We start from the raw sequence: 12413 nt of genomic DNA on the forward strand, positions 1-12413 counted from the left end.
CTGGGTACACCCCTACTCTATCTGGCTTCAACATTCCAATGTGGAGGAACACAGTTCTGCCTCTGCCCGAGTGAGAACAACTGCCGGGTTCAGTGGCAGTCTCTGCTAAGAGAAGATCAGTCTGCATCTTTTATTAGACTCAGCAAATCCAGCTCAGAACTGCAAACAGACACTCAACAGAACACACACTCTCCCGCAAGGCACTGAGCTGCGAGCTTGAGGCTTTTTTCTGTGACAAAGTTCCCCAGAGCCTGGGCTGGGCAAGGCTGGCCACGCCCGGGGGAAACAGTCTGCACCTGTAGGCCATGGCAGCAAGAGTCAGTACTTCCGCTGCCGGGGGAAGAGACTATTCCCCGAGGATCGCAGTGGAGGGCTGGCGGGGCTGGGGCCCTCCGAGTCTAAGCTGAAGAGGTCTCTCCCAGTCCGAAGGATCTGTTCTTCTAGTTTCTTATGTCGCTTCATGTCCGAGAGGACCTTATCCAGACGGGCCTCACGTTTCTGGCTCCGGACTGAGCTTCCTAAGGCAGAAAACGGGACAGGATTGAGGTAGTGAGTACCTCATAGACCTTGTTGAACACATGCATTTTGGGCCTCAGCACAGAGCAGCTAATGCTTAGGGCTGGGCCACACACAGGATGACGGACACCCATAATGCGATGGCTAGTGAACATACCTATCGGACGGACGGACGGACACACACACACACACACACACACACACACACACACACGCACGCACGCAAAGGTCCTGGGGCACTGGGGTGGGGACAGAGGACACCCGACTCAGATTCTCCCTGGACATGCTCTTCCTCCCTCTAATAGAATCCTCTGCAGGACTACAAGCACAGAAATGACAGGACTTCACTATAAAGGACCGCTCTGGCTGCTGAGACCAGCAGCTGGGAGACCAGTCAGAACTGTGGAAACTGTCCAGCAAGAGAGAGGTGGGGTTAAAGGTCGATCCGTAGATGCAGAGCTAGTGGAACTTGACCCGCTGGAAGAGAACTCAAGGATTCTGAGAATGAATTCAAGTCACGTGGGCTGGGATAGCGCCCGTCAGTTCTTGGTGATGTACACAGCACTACATAATTGTGTTCTGGAGAATACTGACCAGGAGGCTTTGGACTTCTGGCAAGAAGATGAAAGGAACAGGAACCTTGATAGGAAGGTCTGTGGGTCTCTTACAGGGAAGTAAGGCGCTGACCTAAGCCAGAGGTACCCTGCCGCGGTGGGTATGCTCCTTCCTGTACCTCCCATCAATTCTTCCCTCGTACTCGTACCTGGCGTTCGTCTTCTGTCAATCAGTGAGTCCTTCGGTGTCATTGGCTCATCATCAAAGTCAAATTCTGTAGGCATGTGCGGCCTGAGACAGGGTGAACAGAGAATGAAGAGGGGTGAGGGTGGCCCCTCTCAAACACCTACCGGTACACCCCAGCCTGCTGGCGCATCCTTTCCTGCTCCCCGCCCCCCCCCGCCCCCCAGTTTCTGTGCTCAGGAGATTAGTCCCAGGGACAATGTGTAAAGTTATGGCCTCACTTTTCCTCCTCCTCCTCTTTGGCCTCTGGCTCCTCATCTGATCTCTCCTCTTCACTCTGGGCTTCAGGAGTGGGCGGCCGGCGGGGCAGGATCTCCGCTTGAAGCTCCAGAGTACCTTGGGCAGCCAGCAGTTCGTAGAGCCGCTGGATTTCGGCGGGTGGGGGCATCCAGGCCTGCCCACTGGCCGGCAGCTCCACCTCCTCATCGCTGCAGGGCACGCACCAGTCTTCCGAGTCTCCCTCGGCGCGCTCGGCGCCCGCAGCGCTGGGAGCGTCTAGCGCCTCCTCAGCCCTGGATCCCTCACGCCCGGCCTCCTCCTGACCTCCTTGCCCCTCTTCCTCGGCCTTACTAGCCGAGACAGAGGGACCCCCGGTGTCCTCCACCGCCAGAGCCTGGAGGCCGGAAGTCACTTCCCCTTCTTCAGACAGAGGCGCCGCTGTGCTGCCTGCAGTGGTTCCATGGCCCAAGGACATAGAGTACTAGGAAAGCCCAGCACAACAGGAGCCTGGAGCACCGACCCAGGGTGCCTCCCCCCCAAAGGACTGAGAGCCACTGGGGTCTACGAAATCTCCAGGCAGCCCACCACCGACTGCGGCCACAGCACCGTCCCCAGGAGGGGGCGCTCAGCTCCCGGCCAGGACAGACCCCACCCCACGGATCCAGATCCAGAATCCTGCCGTCCCCGGGGGCCCGCGGAAACCACGCTCGGAGACGCACAGGGAAGGGCCGCCTGCTTCCTGGCTTTCACATCGCTCTCTCCACCACCGGGACGGGACTCATTTCCTTGGACCTCGCAGACCGAGTTCGCGTGCACTCGGCGGCCGTACAAACCTGGAGCTAAAACCCGCCTCCCAGGCTGCGCAGGGTCGCAGCACGCAGGCGCAGAGAAATGGCGCGCGGGGACTCCGCGGTAATCAAAGCTACTCGAAAGAGGAAACAGAAGGCTCGCGCATGCGCAGAGAGGCCGGTAGGCACCGCTAGCTTCGACCCACACTAAAGATGGCCACTGCGGCAGCGCATGCGTATTTCGCCCGCTAGGGCCTGCCAGCAAGCGGCACCCGGACTGCAAACCAACACAGGGACCAACTGAGGCGAGTCTCATGCATTCTGTTTATTGGTGTTTAAGAATCATGCAGCATTCAGCATACAAAAAGGGAGACTCAGTTTGATTTTTTTTAAAGGAATTTTAGTTTCCCCCAACTTTTTTTTTTGAAAGAAAGGAAACAAAAAAACCCCTCCACCAACTCCGAAATGCATCACAGCTGGCTCCCTGCCTCCTCAGAGGGCTGTCGCGTGCAAACCTCCCTCATCCTCTTGGAGAATTACAGAGCTCCCCCAACCCTCCCACCCTCGCTCCCTGCAGCTGAGAACTTTGGTCCTCCCCCCCCCACCTCTTTTTCTTTTTTAATTCTACTGTGTACAAAGCAAGTGAATGGCCCCAACCCCTCAGACCTTCAAACTCGGAGGTTAAAAAGCCCAAACGGGCAGGTCACCCCAGGCTGACCCAGGCCGCTGCACTCCTCCCTCCCCGGGACGTTCAGAGGGAGGACTCCCACTCTCGTGCAAGTCCCCCAGGGGAGGCCTGGCTTGCCAACTTCTCGACCCAATAGGCACCTTAGGGATTGGGGTCGGAGTATGGTCTGGGCCCGGGTGGTCCCCAGTAGAGAACAGTCAGAGCCCCTAGCTAGGCGGTCCCCCCTCGGCCTGACCGAATACTGCAGTTTCTGCAGAATGAATGGCGGCAGAGAGTGAAGATGCTCAGGGGAGATGAGAAGGGGAGGGGCAAGGGGAAGAGATGTTACGGAAGGGAAGAATGGGTTAGATACCAAGACAAGGAAAGGTGGGAGGTCAGGGTTAATTAAGGTTCAGAGGATGCCAGAGGCAGGAAGAAGTGCCGGGCGGGGGTGGGGGTGGGGGGTGCTGGGAGAGATGCAGAGGTGCAGAATACAATTTAGATGTTCAGGAAGGCTTCCAGAAGTGCAGAGGGGTTTTTCAGAGTGCAGGGTTGGGGAGGCCAAGAGGCAGGAGGGGAGATTCGCAGGCCAAAGTGCAGGGAGAAAGGGCGCCTAAGGCTGGCAGGGGAGCCTGGCAGGATGCAGGAGCAGGAAAGAGGCTGTAAACAAGGCTGCTCAGGCTCCCTTGGTCCCTAGGGATGGGGGCCAGGGCCATGGACTGGGCTTCCCCCAGGGTAGGGATGGACCCAAGACAGCTCCCAACAGGAAGAAAAGTCTTGGAATGCAGGGCAGAGCCCCTCACTTATACACTGTGGGAGAGGAGAGCCACAGACAGACAGGGGAGGAGACAGGGAGAGACAAAGGAATAGGGAAGACAGACAGGAGAGAGCAGGGCCAGGGGTTAGTAAAGCTGCCCTTGCCAACCCTTCCGCTCCTCCCGCTCCTCTCCCCGACCCCCACTCACCGCCTAAGTTGATGACGCAGGAGGCGATGATGATGAGGACCCCCCCTACCAGCGCCACGATGCTTAAGAGCTTGGCTACTCGGCCCAGACGCTGCGCCCCATCCACGTCCCCCTGCTGCAGGCTGTTCCGGGACTGGGGTGAGGGTGAGGGGTTTGGGGGTATCATGGCCCAGGTCAGCAGCAGCCAGCCCAGCAGGGACCGGGTGAGAGAGTCCAGAGGAAGGCGGTCAGCCCCACGGGGTTGAGAAAGGAAGGAGGATTGGGAGTGCAGGAGGAAGAGGGCACGGGTCAGCAAGGTTGTCTGCAACACCTTTCTCCTCCCCTCCCGCCTCAAGGGGTAGGGCAGGAGTGGCCTGGAGGGTTAGATCCCGGGGAGAGGCAAGCAAAGGCCCAGCAACTGGGCAAGTGGGATCCATGCAGAGAGAGGTGAGGGAAGGTGTCGTTACTGGGGCTCTATTCGGACCCAGGCAGGAAGCCGGGAGCCACCAAATGCCTGGCCCAGGGTCCCTGGGGGGCTCACCATGACGGCATAAGCGAAGGCCACAATGTTGACAGGCCACATGGGGCAGAAGCAGGACAGGATGGCAAGGATGATGTAGTCCCGAGGTTTCTGGGTGCCATCACCCCCTTCCACCCCAGGCCCTGCCAGCTGGGAGCTGGGATGGCGGCTCAGGCTCCCTCGAGGAGATCCCGGATGCCCACTATGAACCCTTCCTTTTCGGTCCTCCTCAACCAGCTTCTGCAGCACCCGGGGGGGAGCCCCGTTGGCTGGTGGTGTTTTGGTTGAGGGTGGCGAATGAGGCTGGGGGGCTGGCCCCTCTTCCCCGTCACCGGCCTGAAGGGGAACCACTGCTCCATTTTCTTGCTTTTCGCCTACACTCTCTGTCAGGACCTCAGTGGCAGGGTCCTCCTGGGTGGGGGCCTCTGGCTGCAGGGGTAGCTTAGGAGCAGGCTGGGAAGTTGGCTGAGGGTCTGCCTGGGTGTTGAACTGGCAAGCAGGCTCTGAGATGGGCTCAGGAGGGGCTGCAGACTGCTGCTCGGGCCCCGGATCTGCTGCAGCCTCTTTGTTCACATCTGGTTTGGATGCTGGCTCTTGGCATTCGTCTTTGGGGCTGGGGCTGGCCTTGGGTTCTTCTCCCGGGTTTAAGCTGAGGTCTGTGGCCTGGACTGTTTCTGGGGCCTCGACTGGGGTCTCTGTGGTTCCGGGGGCCAGCTCAGCCTTAGGTCCTGAGTCCACAGGGGCCGCCGTGATATCTGGGCCTGACTGAAGGGCCTCTGGCTGGTCTGGAATCTCTGCTACAACCTGGGCAGGACCTAGTCCAGCTTCAGAATGGCCAGGTCCTTCTGTCTGGGTCTTGGAACTATCTTCTACCCCCTTCATCTCAGAGACCTCAGAGCTGCTGGCTGCCATCTTAGAGAAGGGAGATAGGAGAGGACCCGTGGGGAAACAGCAGTCCCACTGGCAGATCCTGGAAGAGGAGGAGACAGTCTTGGTGAGGAGGCAAGAGGGGCTGGCATCACCACAGGCCAAGGCTAGCCTGTGCTGTCCCTAGGGAGAGGAGGAAAAGTTGGAGTTTCCTTTGCTTTGAGGTGGGACACCCTTGGTGGAGAAGTGCTCTACCTGAAGTCTGCTTGGAGAGCCCTGGGAAGATAAACCCTTTTCTAAACAGAAACCGCTCTAGGTCTGTGCCTGGACCCATCCAACACACCCAACAAGACCCAGACTCTCAGACCCCACCTCGAAGGTACCCCAGCTCATCAAAATCTGTGCATAGAACAGACACTCCAACAGACAGACGGACAGAGAAGCCCACACATTCCGCTCCTTTTGTACCCTTCCCTTCATTCCGGGCACCACCTGAGCAGTGCGGGTTTTCTTGCTGCGCATTTGGGCTCAAATGCCCCCTTCCTCCCCGCCCCTTTCTGGAGAGACCTGGCATCATCTTGTGCATCCCTTCTCAGCCCTTCTTTTAGGGGTTCCCTTGTTGTCTTCCATGAAGCCGAGGGGGAGGGGATCCTCTCCCGATGGCATGGCGCACCCAGCACCACCCTCTAGTTCGCCTGGCACCTGCATCCCCATGCCACCCAGCTGTCTGTCGTCCACTCCTACCGGCGGCCTCAGTCCGTCCCAGTCTCATCCGCTGCCAGCCTCGGGACTGCTCCTGCGTCCGTCCCGCCGCCACTGCCGCTGCAGCAGCCGCAGACCGGGAGGGAACAAGTCTGAGCAACGAAGGGAGGTGGCGGACCTCCCCTCCTCTCTCCTCCCGGTTTGCTCGGCCCTTCTTCTCTGGTCCCCTCCCCTAAGCAGCACTGCTGCCGCGCCGCCCCCGCCCCTAGCACGCCTCCTGCCCCTCCCGGACAGCCCAAGGGAACCTCGTGCCAGGCCCCGTGTTACCTGGGTAACCGGCCCGGGGACCACTCGTGCCCCCTCCCTGCCCTTTCTCACGCGCACCTCCTGGCGGGGCACCCCCTTCCTATGTCCTCGGCCCCTCCCGCCCAACGGTCACCGGGGGATCCTGGCCGAGACCTGGGTTTGTGAGACCGACCAGTGAGGACTGGGAGGAGGCATCCTGAGCAGCCTAGATGGGTTAAGGAGACAGGTCTAAGTTTGGGGCGGCTGCAAGGGTACCGCGTCGGGTTTCAAGGGAAAGGAGCCTGCAGAACTGAAGCCTCCCTACTCCAGGAGAGCAACAGCAATGCGTGCTGGGAGCTTGAGGGTCTCTGGAAAGGTCTGAGCACAGCCCAGAAAAAGGAAATTCAGCAAGCTAGGCAGATAGATGCTCAGGGCCACCCTGGAACGGCTAGGGCAAACAGCCCATGACCACCATTACAGAACCGAGTAGTTTACCCAACCCTCTGCATCTGCACCAACCATGGCCTCTGAAATGTGCAGGCATTTGGCGGGGCTCTGTGCAGCCTGCTGCTGGGTTGTGGAAGGGAGGATACCATGAATGGCCAGCTTGGGCATCCCAAACCTCCAGTGGGTATTCCCTAGAGATCTGGAATTTGTTTTCCATGGCCTCTGGATTCTTGAGGCCACCCTAAATCGGTGCTGTAGCTAGAGACTATACCTCAGGGGGGAGGTCAGCAGTTTGCAGGGCCAGAGAAGTTGGGACTAAGCTGAAGGCCAACAAAGAACCCTTCCTCTCCCTAAAATGGACGAGGTGCACACACATGGAGCTTGGTGAAGAGAACTTAGCAACCCAGAGACACATTTTTATTTAAAATTTATTGTAATGGGGTCTGCGCAAAAGGAGGGAGGGGGAGGGGGAACATGCAAGGGACACAGGGACACGATGACATGGCCAGGGCCACAGCTTCTGTTGTGGGAGAGAGGAGAAAAGACCAGGGCTGGGGCTGGGGGGAAGAGGGAAGGGGGAGACACCGTGGCTGCATTCCCCCACCCCCAGGAAGCACCTCTTGTCCCTGGCTCTCCTCCTTCACCCTGGCCCCCAAGATTCCATCTCTCTTGTCCTGCCTCTGGCCCTAGTGGCTCCTTCTGACGCTCCCTTTGGCTTTTCCCTGGACAGACACTCCAGTAGGATGTTTAGGGTTTAACCACCCTACCTTACTGAAGGCATCCCTCCGCCTTCCCTGCTTCTGCCCCTCAGAAGACCACCTATCCCTCCTCTGGGACAGAATCTTAATCCCCCTCCTCTCTCTCCTCCCTCCCCCTGGGAAAAACAACAACAACAAAAAGAAAGCACCAACTCCCCAGGAAGGGCAGCAGACAGTAGGAGGGGCCTGAAGGAGGAGAGCACGAGACCTTCTAGGGAAAGGCTCACAGATCCCTGGGAGGAAAGGCAAGGGGTTAAGGTTGAGGGCAGTGGCTGCTGCTGTCCTCTGCCTCCCCTGCTCACTGTCCAGGGGACTTCAACACAACTCAAGGGACAGGTGTTGGTAGGGTCAGCTCTGATAGGGAGAAGAAAGGAGCAGGAGAAACATTGTTAAAACCTAGTGAATTCCTTCTTCCTCCGGTCTGGAGGCTCCTAGGTTGATGGAGAGCAGTAGGAGCTGGTGGGAAGAGGAGACTGTACCAAGAGAGCTTCCCTCCACTCTTCTCCTCTCCTCCATCAACTTGGAGCTCACCAGGGCTGGGAGGGAAGTGGCTGAGAGCTCACTGGTACCCCCTCTGCCCCAGAGAGGGAGCCCACAGCTGTGGGAGGGGCTGCCACTGCTGCTGCCGCTGCCGCTGCTGCCGCCGCTGCCGCCATCGGACAAACCTCACCAGTACCTACAGTGAGAAACACCAAGGATCACAGCACAACCTGAATGGCAAGAAACATGCTCCGTACCCCAGACTTTCCAACTAGTTCCCTACATCCCCTGGGACACAGCCGTTACTCACTTCCTATCTGGCCCCCGGAGGCTTTGGCCTGCCTGCTTACCCAGATAGAGCAATTCTTTACTGCCCTCTCTGGACCCCAAGTCTCCCTAATCTGAGTGACAGACTGGCATCCCTGGCCTTCCTGAGATCCCCTATTGGGCCCTTTGAACTCCCTTGTCCCACACATCCCATCCTGCCCCCCCAGCCATGTCCCACGCCTTGCCTGGTGGGTGCAGGGGTCCCCCTCAGCAGGTAGGCTGTGGCTGGGGGGCATCTCCCGGGATAGGAGGGACGGCCCCCCCAAGATGGGTCTGCATGTGGCCGGCCAGCTGGGCAGGGGTCTTGCAGTGCACGCTGCACAGCTTGCACAGGATGCGGTCAGCCCGCGGGGCCTGGAGCCCATGGTCCTTCACTGCGTGGATGCGCAGGTATGCTGCTGTGGTGAAGCCTAGGGGGGGGGGGGGATGGGGGTGGGGGTCAGCCTGGTGGAGACCCCAGAGACAGGGCTGTTCTCCTAGGCTGGGGACGCCCTCCTCACATGGCACTGTCCTCCTCCCACCACGTCCTTGGTAGGCTGGGGCCAACTACTCCACGGGGACAGAGCCCTTCCTTCCCTGAGCTTGGGGCCTGGTTTGAGGGGTGCCTGTTTCTTAATCCTCAGTATCTAGAGATCTCCCCCCATACCTGGGAGATCTCTCCCATGTGACAGGACACTGTGGCCTAGCTCTTTGAAGGGTTGACTCTCAGTAGAGACGGCTGTGTCCCCCCTCTCCAGTGCCCCAAATCTCAGCTCGTTTAGTGAATAACCACATGAAGACAGCTTTCTCTGTTACTGGGCAGGGTGTGTGATTGTTACACCCGTGCTGATGGACTCCACTTGCCCCAGGAGCTGGAGACAAGAACTTGTGGCTGCAGAGTTGAAACCCCGGGGACTGGCTTTCTTGAGTACTCCTTTCCAAAGCAACCATGTCCCACTTCACTGTCCCCAGGCACACCCAGGAGGTTGAGTCTCTGGCACTGTCTCCTCTGAGCCATGGCACAGAATTTAGTGATGTCCAGTTACTTCCAAGGCTGGTGTGCTTGCTTCTTAAAGGGCTCTCTACAAGCCACGAGCTCTTGGCTACAGCGCCCTTAACCCACATTAACCCACATTCGTGGAAACCCCACCGCTGTGCCCCCCCCGCCCCCCCTGCCCTGACACCCCTTAGCTGCCCCCCCACGCTGCCCCTGTCCTCCTGACACCCCTTAGCTGCCCCCCACGCTGCCCCCGCCCTCCCGACACCCCTTAGCATGTACCTTTGTTGCAGAGCTCACAGACATGGTGAGGGCCCTGGCTGTGCACCTTCATGTGGTCCGAAATATAAGCCGAGCTCAGCATCTTGCCACACACATGACATGGCACCTTCTCCTCGTGTCGGACTGTGTGCGCGCGGAGTCGGTCCTTCGTGGCGAAAGCTGCCTCACATTTCTGGGGGGGAGGGCGTGGGGGGGTCACAGGAGAGTTAAAGCTTCGGGGAGGAGAGAAGGGAGCAAGATAAAGGGATCAGAGCCTTGGGGGTCTTTGATCTGTAGGAAATGGGCGTGAGATGACCAGGCCTTGAAGGAGAAATGCGAAAATGGAGTGAAAAGGCAAAAAGAGAGAGAAAAAGGGGGTCTGAGAGGTTGACCTCAGACAGCTACAATGAGGATCAAAATCGTGAAAACCAGGAGAAGAGGCGGCGGCGGCGGGCTTCCTACCTCACATTTGAAGGGCCGCTCTGTTGAGTGCACTTGTCTGACGTGACTGTTGAGGTGATCCGGCCTAGGGAGATGGTGAGGTGGGGGGCGGGTTAGGACTAAGGCTCCAAGGGGAGGTGTGCCTCCAATCTTCCTAGCTTCCTCCAAAGGCCCTTCCCCAAAACCCCAGCGTTCCCCCCCCCCCTCAGCTTGGGCCCTTAGGCAGGAAATCCCTCAAACTGGGACTCTCTCTCTCTGCCCAGAGGCAGCTCGCCTGCAGCCCAAAGACCCACCTCCTCTAGGGTACCACCCCCTGCTCCCAGGAACCGCGAGGCTCGCTCCCCTCCTCCCTGGGAGTGCTTCCCGTCCCCAGCAGCGGGAGCCGCCTCCCCACCAGCCAGACGGGCCACCTCGTTGCCCTCCCCCCCCACGGGCCTAGTGGGCGGCCGAGGCCCCTGCACACCGGGAGAAGCTCTTGCCACAGTGGGAGCAGTTGTAGGGCTTGTGCACAGCGCCGTCATGTGAGCGCACGTGGTAACTCATGCGGTCCTTGCGCTTGAAGCGCTGCTGGCACACAGGGCACTGGTAGGGCTTCTCGTCCGAGTGCGACAGCTTATGTCGGTTCAGGTGGTAGACGTCGCGGAAGGCCTTGCCGCACATCTCGCAGGCGTGATTCTTCCGGATGCGCTTCCCCGAGGCGGTCGTGGTCACAACGCCACCGGCCGCCACCGCGGCGGTGCCTCCGCCAGCCCCGGCGTCTCCCCCTCCCCCGCTGGCCCCGCTCAGCTGGGGCACGCTCAAGAGGCTCAGGGGCACCATGGTGGGCATCTTCATAGCACCCGACGGGACCCGGCCAGCCTTGGCTCCGGTGTGGATGGCTTCGTGCCTCCGCAGGTTGTAGCCGTTCTTGAACTCCTTGGCGCACAGGGCGCAAATGTAGGGCCCCTTGCTCTTTGTCTTCTTCTCCAAGACCGATGCGACGGGGGCCACGGCGACGGTGGAGGTCGGGGCGACGACGGCGGTGGCGGCCGCGGCGGCGGCGGCGGCGATGGTGGCGGCCGCGGCGGGGGGCGCGGCTTCGGCGGCGGGTGCGGAGACGGCAGGGGGTGGCGGAGGAGGCGCCGGAGGCTGCTTCAGGGCCGCTGTGTCCACGGTGGAGGCGGCGGCGGGGGCTGGGGGTGCAGTCACCACTGCAGCGGCCGCCGCGGCCGCGGCCGCAGCGGCGGCGGCCGACTCCTGCGCGGCGGCGAGAACCGGGAGCAAGTCCACTTGGAGGGGCTCGGCCGCCGGGGCCTGGGGCGTGGGTGGGGGCGCCGGCGCGGCCTGCAGAGACAAGGCGCCGTGTGGGCCGCGGTCGCTGGTCGGCGCCTGCCCGCCCGGCCCGGCCCCTACTCACCTGGAACGGACTCTGGGCGCAGCCCTGGGAGGCAAAGAAGCGGGACTGGAGCTCAGCCCCGACCTGCAGGGGGTTCTGGGCGTGACCCTGAGGTGGCGGGAAGGAGTTCATGAGGCCGCCCACCCCCCGGGAGTCCAGGCCCAGCACGGGGAAGGGGGGGGCCAGCAGCGTGCAAGGGAACACGGGGAACATGGCCTCGGCCACGGTGGGGGCCCCCGGAGCTCAGCGGGAGCCGGGGGCACGGGCCGCGCGGGGCCCGGGCTCGGGGCGCCGCCCCCGGCCGGCCGGGTTGGGCCGAGCCGAACGCATGGCCCGAGGGCCGCCCCGCCGCCCGCGCACCCCGGCCGGCGGGAGGGAGGGAAGGAGGGCGTCTTGTGGGGCGCGGAGCGCGGCGGCGGCGGCGGCGACGCCCCCTGGGTGGGGGCGAGAGGCCCCGCGGGGCCGGGGGCCGGGGCCGGGGGCGGGGGCCCGGGCGGCGGCGGCGGCGGCGGCGGCGGCGGTGGCGGCGGTTGGAGCCCGGCGGGGCGGGGTGGGGGGAGCGAGGGAGCAGCTTCGGCCCCCGCCGCGCGCGCGCGCCCAGCCGGCGCCTCGGGGAGGGCGGGGGAGGGCGCGAGGGAGGGAGGGGGACAGCTGCGCGCGCACCGGGCGCGCGGAGGGGGGGTGGGACGGGAGGGCGGGCGGGCGGGCGGGAGGGGGTGTGGGAGGGGGGGCAGGGGCGGGGGGGGGGGCGGGGGTTGTTACCTGGAAGATGAAGCTGCTCCAGTTGCTGGGATCCATGGCGGAGGGAGGAGGGAGGTGGCTCGCGCTCACCCCGGGGCGGGAGGAGGCGGCGGTGGGGGAGGGGGGCCCGGGGAGGAGGCGCGCAGGGAGGGAGGGGGGAAGAGGGTGGGGGAGCGGAGCACACTGCGCGCCGGAGGGCGGGCGGGGGGCGCGAGGACACACAAGAGGCTGGAGCGGGCGCGAGCGCGAGCGCGCGCGGGGCCGGCGGGAGGGGGGAGGCTCGGGAGGGACTCTGGGGGGA

The 12413-nt window shown here is 62.0% G+C and overlaps 4 protein-coding genes across 9 annotated transcripts; 1 reads left to right on the forward strand and 3 right to left on the reverse strand.

Moving 5' to 3' along the window:
- Nucleotides 1-116: 116 nt before the first annotated feature.
- Pagr1 (PAXIP1 associated glutamate rich protein 1) lies at nt 117-2144 on the reverse strand. The gene is made up of 3 exons (XM_006977069.4): nt 1536-2144; nt 1280-1362; nt 117-518 (listed from the first exon to the last, which is right to left on the reverse strand). Exons 1-3 carry the CDS (start codon nt 2006-2008, stop codon nt 319-321), a joined length of 756 nt encoding a protein of 251 aa, XP_006977131.1. The 5' UTR covers nt 2009-2144; the 3' UTR covers nt 117-318.
- Nucleotides 2145-2626: 482 nt separating this feature from the next.
- Nucleotides 2627-6180, reverse strand: Prrt2 (proline rich transmembrane protein 2). The gene is made up of 4 exons (XM_006977068.4): nt 6064-6180; nt 4474-5422; nt 3954-4086; nt 2627-3798 (listed from the first exon to the last, which is right to left on the reverse strand). Exons 2-4 carry the CDS (start codon nt 5362-5364, stop codon nt 3788-3790), a joined length of 1035 nt encoding a protein of 344 aa, XP_006977130.1. The 5' UTR covers nt 5365-5422; nt 6064-6180; the 3' UTR covers nt 2627-3787.
- On the forward strand, nt 5720-9669 carry LOC121831792 (uncharacterized). Of its 5 annotated transcripts, none has more exons than XR_006075373.2 (3): nt 5720-6484; nt 8095-8708; nt 9167-9669. XR_006075373.2 is itself a non-coding variant. In XM_076552850.1 (3 exons), exons 1-2 carry the CDS (start codon nt 5852-5854, stop codon nt 8194-8196), a joined length of 735 nt encoding a protein of 244 aa, XP_076408965.1. In that variant the 5' UTR covers nt 5720-5851; the 3' UTR covers nt 8197-8228; nt 9270-9342. The 5 variants fall into 5 exon arrangements, 2 of the variants coding, with proteins under 2 accessions (XP_076408965.1, XP_076408958.1); XM_076552850.1 differs by having other exon boundaries at nt 8095-8228; nt 9270-9342; XR_006075372.2 differs by having other exon boundaries at nt 6465-6682.
- On the reverse strand, nt 8526-12275 carry Maz (MYC associated zinc finger protein). 2 transcript variants are annotated; one of them, XM_076552811.1, is made up of 6 exons: nt 12134-12275; nt 11393-11479; nt 10460-11319; nt 10018-10081; nt 9577-9748; nt 8526-8728 (listed from the first exon to the last, which is right to left on the reverse strand). In XM_076552811.1, the coding sequence occupies exons 1-6, from the start codon at nt 12167-12169 to the stop codon at nt 8526-8528; spliced, it is 1422 nt and encodes a 473-aa protein (XP_076408926.1). In that variant the 5' UTR covers nt 12170-12275. The 2 variants fall into 2 exon arrangements, with proteins under 2 accessions (XP_076408926.1, XP_076408930.1); XM_076552815.1 differs by lacking the exon at nt 12134-12275 and having other exon boundaries at nt 11393-11722.
- Nucleotides 12276-12413: the final 138 nt, after the last annotated feature.

Source organism: Peromyscus maniculatus, chromosome 1 (genome assembly GCF_049852395.1).
Source record: "Peromyscus maniculatus bairdii isolate BWxNUB_F1_BW_parent chromosome 1, HU_Pman_BW_mat_3.1, whole genome shotgun sequence".
Lineage (NCBI taxonomy): Eukaryota > Metazoa > Chordata > Mammalia > Rodentia > Cricetidae > Peromyscus > Peromyscus maniculatus.

Bases quoted from the DNA above. Each gene is read 5' to 3' on its own strand.
- Pagr1 (XM_006977069.4), bottom strand. From the start codon at position 2,008: ATGTCCTTGGGCCATGGAACCACTGCAGGCAGCACAGCGGCGCCTCTG. The intron at 1,363-1,535 runs GTGAGGCCATAA...ACCCTGTCTCAG, and splicing joins AAAGAGGAGGAGGAGGAAAA to GCCGCACATGCCTACAGAAT. The intron at 519-1,279 runs GTACGAGTACGA...TTTCTGCCTTAG, and splicing joins TGACAGAAGACGAACGCCAG to GAAGCTCAGTCCGGAGCCAG.
- Prrt2 (XM_006977068.4), bottom strand. From the start codon at position 5,364: ATGGCAGCCAGCAGCTCTGAGGTCTCTGAGATGAAGGGGGTAGAAGAT. The intron at 4,087-4,473 runs GTGAGCCCCCCA...CCCTCACCCCAG, and splicing joins CCTTCGCTTATGCCGTCATG to TCCCGGAACAGCCTGCAGCA.
- LOC121831792 (XM_076552843.1), top strand. From the start codon at position 5,852: ATGCCCCCTTCCTCCCCGCCCCTTTCTGGAGAGACCTGGCATCATCTT. The intron at 6,485-8,094 runs GTTTGTGAGACC...CCTCTGCCCCAG, and splicing joins GGATCCTGGCCGAGACCTGG to AGAGGGAGCCCACAGCTGTG.
- Maz (XM_076552815.1), bottom strand. From the start codon at position 11,584: ATGTTCCCCGTGTTCCCTTGCACGCTGCTGGCCCCCCCCTTCCCCGTG. The intron at 11,320-11,392 runs GTGAGTAGGGGC...TTGTCTCTGCAG, and splicing joins GCGCCCAGAGTCCGTTCCAG to GCCGCGCCGGCGCCCCCACC. The intron at 10,082-10,459 runs GTGTGCAGGGGC...CCATCTCCCTAG, and splicing joins TGTGGCAAGAGCTTCTCCCG to GCCGGATCACCTCAACAGTC.